Genomic DNA, 10,300 nt, shown 5'->3' with positions numbered 1-10,300 from the left:
TACCTGTACATGTACAACACAAACCGGCCATGGCTACCATCTGCATCAGATCCTCCGCAGTTTTCAGAAACTTCATGAAATTTAAACCCTTCTTTAGTTTTAATATTTGATAAATTTATTATATGATGGTGAGATTTGTTAAACTCGACCCTCCAGTGTTTTTTCCCTTGAAGTGTCTCCGTCTTGTTTAGAAATGATCAAATTACACGTCACTCTCGCAACTCTACAGGCTTTGTAAAAAAGAAACGAATAATATTTATTTGATTTCACATTATCCTAATATTTTTAGAAGTATTTTTTATCTCTCCATCATTTTAATTATTTCATCTCAGGATTTGTTTTTTCTTTTTTATTATAAAAATTGTGGAAATGTAATGTACAAATAACATTTAACATAGATTAAAAGTTGGAGTATACCTTATGAATAAAGTTTGTTTTGGGGCAGATAAAAAGGAAAACACTTGCTCCAAAGAAGATAACCCAAAAGGGTATAAAACCAATTCAAAGTTCAAAGCCCAAATGGCCCAATAAGAAAAATGTCGGCTATTGAGTCAGCCGAATGTGACATCTTGGCCCATAGACAGTAGATACTCGCCACGTGGCAGACACAGCATCATGGTCACATGACAGCTCACAGCATTCATAAGAATGACAGAATAATATAAGTAAAAACATTACATTGTTATTGTTATAGATATAATATAGTATTACTTAGATGGATACTGAAATTTGTTGCTTGTGGGAGTTTTCTTAGCAAAAAAGGATTTGGATAAAGCAAGGGCAGCTGGCACAGCTAAGCCACGTGGCCTTTCCTTTTCCAGAGACTTAGTCTGTAACATGTGCGTTAGCTCTTAATATTTGTTTTGACTTTCATTTCATACCATGTTTGCTTGATTGAGAAATCTAAGTGCATAGTAATCATCTCTGGTCCAATGAAAATGTGGAAGAGAATGGATTTTCAAGAAGAAGCAATTCAATTGATCAACTCTGATTTCAGAGACCTGAGTCTCGCTGCTAATAGACTCGCTCATCATGCCATCAAACTTGGTGGCATGGGCTTTGGAGCCTCTTTTTTCGGTTTCATCGCTGCCATTGCTGCTATGTATGCACTCTTCTTAATTCTCACACCAAACTATATATATCTTTTTTTTTCTTCATACTATGTAGGTCAGTTGCTTTATGGATCGTGTGAGTCTCTAAACCAGCATGCGGAACTAGAATGAATGAATGAATCTATTAAGATGTTGCTGTGATTGGGTCTAACCCCATATATTTCTCACTGCCACCGTTTTTATGATGCTTGTTAGGACGACTATATTTTCATGTTAACTTTGATGCATAAAAGGATACAAGACTTTTTTTTTATTTCGATTTTTTGTTAATTTTGTTTTGGTTTATTTTTTCTCTTATAATTTGACTTTGTCTATAGGATAAGAGGTCCATCATTTTATCTGCTATCCTAAAATGTTAATGCACTCAATACCTTATATTGCTTTTATCATGAATTGTTAGCGTTTACTCAAAATAGTAGTATTTTTTTTTTATCCCACAAGGAATTATGAAGCACGTGCCAGGTGACTTGTACTTTTTTTTTTTTCCAGTAAAAAAGTTGTATTCAGATAAAAAAAAAAAATTAAAATACATGATACAATTTAAGTTTCAACATAAGACACTTGAAAGTTTACTTGTCGGTGTCAAACTCTCACGAGTCAGTGTTTACTTCATGGAAATCAATGCTGGGTGAAATAGTGAATAGCACAACAAAATAGAAACAGACTTTACCCGAACCAATTGCACAAGCTGGGAGGATCGTTGCTTCATAAGCAAAAAATCACACATTTGAATCAACTTTATGTAATCTTTCATAGTTTTACTATGACTTCACTGATTATTCTAACATGTTGTTTGCAGTTATCTGTTGATTTTGGATCGTACAAATTGGAAGACAAATATTCTCACGGCACTACTCATTCCATACATTTTCTTCAGCTTGCCTTCATTAGTTTTTGGCGTCTTCAGGTGATTTAGCTTGTCACGCTTTTTTGTTATCAATTTTGTGCCATATAATAAGTTTCCTTTATATTATCATTCTCCTTGTTTTCATGGCTACGCAGGGGAGAGATTGGAAAATGGATTGCTTTAATTGCTGTTGTATTACGCCTTTTCCTTCCTAGACACTTCCCTGGTATGGTACAACTGCTCACAATTTAGTATTATAATTAGTGTCTCCTAAAACACTCTGCTGGTACCCATTGAGTGAACTTGACAACATGCAAGTATTTTGTAGCTGTCCCTATTGATGATCAGCGTCATTCCACTTCATATTAAAGATATATATCAATCTTCATAATAGTAGTATACTATAGTAAGTATAATGTTAGTAATAAACCATGCATCATTGTTACTGCAGATTGGCTGGAATTGCCTGGTGCTTTGATTCTTCTTATCGTTGTAGCTCCTAGTCTAATTGCAAGCACCTTCAGAGACAACATTGTTGGGGTGGTAGTGTGTCTCATCATTGCATGCTATCTGCTGCAAGAACACATTCGGGCTTCTGGTGGTTTCAGAAACTCATTCACTAAAGCTCACGGCATATCAAATTCCATTGGCATAATACTTCTGTTGGTCTATCCCATCTGGGCGCTGGTGGTCATCCTTTTTTAGGAACCACCATTTGGACTTGATTGATATCTGAGATTTAAACCATTGTTTAATGTGTGTGAATTATCTTCTGTATCATTCATTTGTTGAAACTTTATATCTATCTATAAACACCCTGCCATTGTTTTACGATTCACCCATGTCCTAAAGTTAGCATGTGTAAAAAAGTGGAATCAAATCTCAGTGAAAGACTTGTGGTTTCATAGAATGTAAAAAAACAAAAGAAGATGAAGAGGATTGATGTGGTATCGTTCTTGGCTTCTAGCTGCTCGTGTATTCACAAATCATGTATCATTTGGGGATATATTTGTATTCTTACATGTGGGATATAATATAAATTTACATTTGTTGCTGCTCTGCATTATTACACCATTTTGTTTTCAGCAAATGCAATCTTAGCAACCACAACTCCCTCTTAACATGAAAACTCAATATGCCAAATAATGTCAAGACCCAGATGTTTTCGGGGAACTTGCACATAGGAACTTTAAAAGTGGTTTCAACTTTTAATGTTGTATTTTTTAGTTCTTTAAAAATAAAAAATAAAAAAACTACTTTTATTTTATCCCACTTTGAAAGTGTAATTTCCGCTGATCTTTCTAACTTATCAACATAGAATCAAAGCATTATTAACAAGCATAGGTCAAGAGTGGCATGAAAAAAGTACAGGTTATTCTAATGGCGACAATTATGGACTAGATGAGGGAACAAACACTAGGACCAAAATAGCTCAATGAAAAATAAAAGAGAAAAGACGGTTGTTACAAGCAAGCTTATCAGAATTTCCAACTAATATCATTTCGTAATCTTTATAAGAATTCAATATAAACTATAGAGTTTTGTTTATATAGCTTTTAACATCACTGAATGAACCAAAATATACAAAAAATTCAAATGGATTCTGTGGAAACCGACAGGAATCAGTGTAATTGCATATATAATCCCCGATTGCCACCTGGCTCACACCTTCTGTGCCTTCGCTTCCTTGTACAGTTGATCAATATAATCCTGTAAATGATGTTGGCAAAGAGTAACATTTTATTTAATTATTTATTTAGGTACTCGAATAACACTTTATATAATTGGCAAGCAAAGCACTACAACATCTAACTTAAATTATCAAGGTAATGCTTCCTGATTAGCCGAAAGTAAAGCATATTTTGGAACAAACCATGAATCAACACTACTAATTCAAGAAGTAAAGGAAACAAATAAAATAAAGCTGTACTTTAAAGTGAAATAGAAAGTTATTGATTCCAACATTGATCACAGAACATGAGACAAACCTTATAGTGCTTGAGCAATTGTGATCTCTTCAGCTTGAATGTTGGAGTTACCAGATCTCTCTCCATGTCAAAGGGAATTGGTTCCAGATGAACTGCTTTTAGCATCTCAAAACCTCTAAGCTGAGAAAATATCAATAACGTCAAATATAATCAGCAAGATCAAAATATAGCGTAATTCCACTCAGAGTAGTCCTTGAGATTGTTTGAGTTGGTTATTCCCTGACTTTAGCGACATTCAATTTTCGACTTTTCTCGTGCAAAAAAGACAACAAAAATAAAGAAAGACTAAAATGAATGACTTTTTGCAAAGTTAGAAATTAACAAAGTATTCATCACCCTATAATCTCAAAGGCTTAATCCGAGTGTTACTCATGCTAAATTCATGGAATTGGACTCTATATGCATACTTGGTGTTTCTGACCAGTTCTGTTGAGCTCATCCAAAATGTATTTTCTTGCCTTAAGATTTCCACATAAAGATTTGAAATCAACATTAGAATTATGCTTCATTGCCCAATCCTCAAGGGCATTTCTTTCAGGGACCACTACTGCCACCAAAAAAGGCTCAAAACTGTTTCCATAGACCCAAATCTGCATATGGAGTAAAAAAGTCATACATCAAAATTAATGATTAAGGTATTTGAAAGTCCACTTTCCCATATAAAGCTAGGCATCAAACACAAAAAGCGATACGATTCATGTTGCTCCAATTTTATTGAATGTTTTATGAGAAGCAGAAACTTACCGATGTTACAAGGGGGCACTGCAAATACTTGTTTTCAATATTCTCTACGGCAACATATTCTCCTTGAGACAATTTAAAGATGTTCTTTTTTCTATCGATAATTTTCATGGATCCATTTGGCTGCCATTCTCCAATGTCACCTGTAATGATTTTCAAATCATTCCAAAACACACTGCATTTAGGGGCAAATTAGCAACCTCAATAACCTATATGCACAATGCATGGAAATAAAAACAAAAATGGAGAAAGTCAGATGATCATGACAAAATGCCTCAACTTGATCTCCTATGTGCCCTCTTCACTGGGTTTTCGAATTTAATAACAATCATTGAGCTAATTCTCATATGAATGTCTTTTTGGATTGCCCAATTTTCAATGGATATCCCCTGTGACCATTTCAGTTAAAGATTTTACACAGCATAGTGGGAGATTACCAAGTGCTCAACAATCCATAAAACCTTTTTGAGTGTGTGTCATGCTGTCTAGTAGCAGTTTACATGATTCTGAGTGGTGTCTAAACAACTAATAATACTAAACCATTAAATGGAGAATCCTAATGAAGCCTGGAAAAAGGAATTCTTCGTTGACATTGTAGATCACTGTTTAATCCACAACAAGAGGTTTTACCTGTATGAAACCAACCATCAACCAGAACCTCTTCGGTAAGATCTTGACGCTTGTGATAACCAGAGAACAAGGTATTTCCTCTCAGGCAAATTTCTCCACGGGCTTCACTGGAGAGTGCATCATATCCCATCTCTGGCACAGATTCAAGCCTGGCCTCAATGGTTGTCATAGGGACTCCAATTGTTCCCATCATAGAAAACACATTGCTTATTGCAGTGAAACACCCACCACAACTTTCAGTAAGACCTGTAACATCAAAATGATAATAATTTAACAAGGCATAATTAAAGACACACACACCCACATAGAAAAATGAACTAGGGATAGGATTAACATGTGAGCACTACTACAGAATGCATTCAAACAAAAAAAAAAAAGTAAAACCAAATCAAGGAATGCTACAATTATAATCACAACAGACTGACAGAACTGAACCATTTCTTAAAATTTTGTACTGAGGAGTTGTCATCAAAATGACATAAAAACAATCTATCAGCACTTTTTAGCAAAAGATTCAAATATCATACCATATCCTTGTGACATATTAGCTCCAAAAGTGACCCTCAAAAACTCCTCCACTTGCCTAGGCAAAGGAGCAGCTCCTGATAATAGAAGACGAACTCGTCCACCTAATGCTTGTCTTATCTATACATCAAACCAATATTTCAATTTTCAAACGAATTTATGAACAAGAATCGCAGAATAAAACAGAATACCTTATCAAACACGAGCCTATCAAACAAGGGTGCTGCTTTGTCTTGGGGAAGACCCTTTTCCAGATATCCCAATTTGCTGACAGTAGATTATATATTAGTTTGCACCAAGGATGGAAGAGTAGAAGTTTAAGATGGTAACGTTAGTTGCAGTACATACTAGTTATATGCATATTGAAACAATGTACTTCGCAGTGCTCCTCCAGATGAAATTTGGCTACTGATACCTTAAGGCACAAGGCATATAGTCAATACTTATTAGACAGTGTAGTTAGTAGTCACAAGGGTACATGGAGCTTAAATTCATTACTTGGAACAGTATAGTGCACATCAAGATAAGAGCACTAACACAAGAAGCATTCTAGCCTTACCAGCATAAACACGATCATATACTCTAGGAACGCCACAAAATAAAGTTGGTTTCAGCGCCTGAATATCTTCCATTAAGAACCTGACATCCTGCAAGAATTAACATGAAAAAATTCCATGCAGTGAAAACATTAGAGAATGAGCAAGAAATAATAGTAGGAACAGAATCTAAAACTTACGCCTTGCCAAAATCCAATTGAGGAGCCCTTGTAGATGCAATATGTCTCCATTATCTGGTCATATATATGAGCAAGAGGAAGGAAAGAAAAGTAGACATCGTCTTCTGTTCCCTATCAATAATACATAGTTTACATTTCGTCTGAGCACATATTATTTCATAAATATGATAAACTCATACTTTTTCTTTTTCCTCATCAACTTATCCTTTTTTTTTTTGGGGGGGGGGGGTGGCAGATTATTCCCAAGCTTGAAAAATATAACATGAAACAAGTGAGAAAAATGATTATCATACCACTACGTCAGTTATATAAAGTATTTGGTCAATAGACAACACTTGGGTCATGAAAGCCTCATTCTTGATAATAACGCCTTTGGGTTCGCCTGTTGTTCCACTAGTGTACATGATTGTGCAGATGTTAGTCTTCTTTTTCAGTGGTACGTCAAAATCCGTATTTCCCTAGAGAAATGAAGATACAGTATTAGACATTAAAATTTTTATCTCCCTATACTCTCAATAAAAATGGTTCTTGCTTTTAATTATAAACATAAATATGAATTTGAGAATCAGGGTTCCTACCAACTGGAGAAACTCTCCCCACGTGAAGCAAGATGCACCAAGCTCCTCAGCTTCCTTCTTTTGTGAAGATGAAACATTACCAAAACTCACAATAGCTACACCAGTAAATTACAGAGGCCGGTTACCATTAAATTAAAAGATGGAAGACACTTAAACTAATAGTAAGTAGTAACACAGACAAAATAGACACATTTGACTTACTTTTAAGATTTGAACACCTATCAAGGCATGACAAAACCTGTGGATTAGTAGTCATTACTTTAGAAGGAATGGGGGGGAAAAAGAACAAACATATATAACAGAGATACTCATCGCTGTCCCAGATGACAAGCTAATTATCTTCAACAAACTCAATGGATAACTTAAAATATTAAATTAAATAACATTATAAAAGAGACTAGCAGTACGTGCAAACATTGAGTCAGCTTCAAAGTAGATTACTGATTTTAACTATTTTTTTCAGCATCTTACAGAAATACCAGAAAATAAATTTATGACTCATTTTAAAAGCTGCTAATGAGTTTCTCATCTTTTAATTTGTTAGGAAACAGATTGATGGCCAATTGAGATAGTTATATGTTAAAGGTATCTAACTTACAAAGCTAGCATCCAGAATAATTGTGGGAAAGAAAAACTATCATATGGTTCATTTTGCTGAAATAAAAATCCCACATAGGCATCAATAAAGCTTGTGCTCCAAGAAATATGATAGAACTTACAGAAGGAATCTTGTTATCCTGTACAAATGCTATCGAAACTTCAGCATGGTTTATGATAAACTCCACAGCATTTGGACCTGTTAGGAATCATTTAAAGTGATTTTCTAGCTGAATTACAACATGAGTGTAAGAGACCCGATAAACTCTGAGTTCCCATGTTCTCTGGGGAAAATTTTTAAATAAATAAAAACAGGCACATTGAGAGTGATTGGAAAAGGATCAAAAACACAAACCCAAGGTGTCGTATAATGGGACATATGTTACTGCATAGCCATTGCAAGCCTGCAAACAGCAAATTTGAAACAAATCACCCAAATCCCATTGGAATAATTAATAAGCATAATCCTATAATATAGTAACAACTAACAAGGTATCAGCACTTGTGATTTTAAGTGAAGATCAACAATACAAACAACGTTAGAGAACTTTTATAGTTGCCTAATCATAATCAGGAACAATAGAGAAATGATAGCAACACACTCGTTTTAAATATACTCTTTAATTTTGAATGAATTTCCCATATGGGCACCACTAAATATCATATTGGGATACAAACAAGTCCCACATCGATAAAATAAGAGAAAAAATAATAACTTATAAAACATAATCATACTCCAATGAAAGAGGGGCCTTTTGGGTGATGACCAAAAGCAAAACTATGAAGCTTTAGTCCCAAAGCAAACAATATCTCATCATTGTGAACTTAAACCCAAAGCGGACAATATCTCATCATTGTGGAGTTGTTTGTGAAATAACTCTTATAAAATATTCTCTCAGACAAATACCATAAAATAACCCCAATATCTAGAAGAATGTGTTATTTGCATTTCTCATAAATCAAATAACTAATTAATTTATTTTTGTCCCTTATTTGATTAACATACTCAAAGAGTTGCTTAAGTGTAATTTCCCCTACCAAAACAAAGTGTCATACCTCCATTGCAATGATCCATTCGGGGCAGTTGGACCCATATATGCCACAACGGTCTCCCTAGTGATATAAAAGCAAGAGTAAGAATAATTGCATATATTTCCCATTGCACAGTATCTTAATCTTAATAGAGCAAGACGGATTACAGGATTGACACCACGGCTCTTCATGGCGGAACCAATTTGGATGGCAGCATCATAAGCCTCCTGATATGTGATCCATTCATAGGGATCCACCTGCAAATTCAGTTCAATTTCCACATAATTTTCCCAATGCAACGAAAATTTTTATTTATCTATTTATTGGGTAGTCAGCTATATGTCAAAATATTTTAGTTGGGTTCATTTCTTCATTTACTTGTGTATTCATTATTAATTTAGTCCCTGTAATTTATTTTTTTTATTTAACCCTAGCTAATTAGAATATACTACTAAATTATAACTAACAAGTGTGAGTTGGACTTAACTCGAATCTTTTAAACAATGTCTTAGTTTGAGTATTATCATAATTTGCACCAATGACATGATAATCTCAAAATACTACTAACAAATTATATTTAAGAAAATTTTATTTTCTCAATAAATAACAAATAAGGAGCTAAATTACAAAATTTGACATGTGACAAATAAAGTCTAAACTAGAATTAATGGTGTGTAAAATTTTCGCATGGAAGAAATACCGATACTGTAAGTAAGAAATGATGGAAGAAATCGTGAAAAAATAAACATTGAAAGAAACAAAAACACATGAAAGTTGGTACCTTGGAACCGGTTTTTTTTACGGCGACCCAGCATCGGGTTGCTGGGGCACCTCGTTTTCGTGTCCCTGCATAAGAAACCATGAAAACTGCTGAGAATGAATTCTCAAACCCCACTACAACTACAACTCACTCAACCATTTCCAGTTCAATCTTCCATGATCCTTAGACAATTTGCATGAACAACAAAAACAGGTTTGGAACATCTAACAACTGGCCTATTAGCTCAGTTGGTTAGAGCGTCGTGCTAATAACGCGAAGGTCGCAGGTTCGAGACCTGCATGGGCCATTTGCCCTTATTTTAATATTTTTCTTTTTTAATTTAATATGACACATAATTTCTAATCATACATTACTTAATATTCATGGATCTAATATAACAACTAAGAAAAAGAAAGCTCATAGCACTTAATTTCTGTCATGACAAGTTGCAAACCTTATTATGCTTATGTGAGCATGAAAGAAAGTGAGAGACACACCTGAAGAAGTCCCATGGAGATTCAAAAAGAGAAGGCAAGTTTGTCAAAGCATCTTTGGCAAAAATGCATCTGTAGGCAGGGCCTGCTGATGGCTTTTCAGGAGTTGCTGGCCTTGCTTCCTCCACCTTCACAGTGTAAACCCCTGCCATAGTGAATAGAATGAATGATGGTGCAAAAGCCTTTAAAGAATGGCACTTGATAGATGAATTTAACGAGGGATGGCGTTGCAAGAGTTGGTTGAGCTGAAGCAATAAATA

The 10,300-nt window shown here is 34.7% G+C and overlaps 2 protein-coding genes and 1 non-coding gene across 3 annotated transcripts; 2 read left to right on the top strand and 1 right to left on the bottom strand.

Moving 5' to 3' along the window:
• Positions 1 to 745: 745 nt before the first annotated feature.
• Positions 746 to 3,014, top strand: COR413-PM1 (cold regulated 413 plasma membrane 1). The gene is made up of 4 exons (XM_020361908.3): positions 746 to 1,102; positions 1,912 to 2,019; positions 2,115 to 2,185; positions 2,411 to 3,014. The coding sequence occupies exons 1-4, from the start codon at positions 933 to 935 to the stop codon at positions 2,662 to 2,664; spliced, it is 603 nt and encodes a 200-aa protein (XP_020217497.1). The 5' UTR covers positions 746 to 932; the 3' UTR covers positions 2,665 to 3,014.
• Positions 3,015 to 3,434: 420 nt separating this feature from the next.
• Positions 3,435 to 10,297, bottom strand: LOC109801554 (putative CoA ligase CCL6). Its single transcript, XM_083061874.1, has 19 exons — positions 10,044 to 10,297; positions 9,583 to 9,632; positions 8,954 to 9,057; positions 8,811 to 8,867; positions 8,110 to 8,158; positions 7,877 to 7,953; positions 7,359 to 7,395; positions 7,158 to 7,252; positions 6,873 to 7,037; positions 6,580 to 6,690; positions 6,403 to 6,490; positions 6,192 to 6,258; positions 6,035 to 6,110; positions 5,846 to 5,963; positions 5,319 to 5,564; positions 4,692 to 4,831; positions 4,355 to 4,537; positions 3,948 to 4,067; positions 3,435 to 3,669 (listed from the first exon to the last, which is right to left on the bottom strand). Exons 1-19 carry the CDS (start codon positions 10,190 to 10,192, stop codon positions 3,622 to 3,624), a joined length of 1,980 nt encoding a protein of 659 aa, XP_082918000.1. The 5' UTR covers positions 10,193 to 10,297; the 3' UTR covers positions 3,435 to 3,621.
• TRNAI-AAU (transfer RNA isoleucine (anticodon AAU)) lies at positions 9,780 to 9,853 on the top strand. The gene has a single exon. It is a non-coding gene; the product is annotated as a tRNA-Ile (tRNA).
• Positions 10,298 to 10,300: the final 3 nt, after the last annotated feature.

The sequence above is a fragment of the Cajanus cajan genome, chromosome 8 (genome assembly GCF_000230855.2).
Source record: "Cajanus cajan strain Asha chromosome 8, NIPB_CcT2T_4, whole genome shotgun sequence".
Taxonomy (NCBI): domain Eukaryota; kingdom Viridiplantae; phylum Streptophyta; class Magnoliopsida; order Fabales; family Fabaceae; genus Cajanus; species Cajanus cajan.
Note: the sequence above shows the minus strand (reverse complement) of the source record. Positions and strands in the feature narration are given on the sequence as shown.

Coding starts and splice junctions, on each gene's coding strand:
- COR413-PM1 (XM_020361908.3), top strand. CDS start 933: ATGAAAATGTGGAAGAGAATGGATTTTCAAGAAGAAGCAATTCAATTG. Junction 1,103..1,911: donor ATCGCTGCCATTGCTGCTAT/GTATGCACTCTT, acceptor TGTTGTTTGCAG/TTATCTGTTGATTTTGGATC. Junction 2,186..2,410: donor CCTTCCTAGACACTTCCCTG/GTATGGTACAAC, acceptor TTGTTACTGCAG/ATTGGCTGGAATTGCCTGGT.
- LOC109801554 (XM_083061874.1), bottom strand. CDS start 10,192: ATGGCAGGGGTTTACACTGTGAAGGTGGAGGAAGCAAGGCCAGCAACT. Junction 7,396..7,876: donor AGGATAACAAGATTCCTTCT/GTAAGTTCTATC, acceptor ACTAATCCACAG/GTTTTGTCATGCCTTGATAG. Junction 6,491..6,579: donor CAATTGGATTTTGGCAAGGC/GTAAGTTTTAGA, acceptor TAATTCTTGCAG/GATGTCAGGTTCTTAATGGA.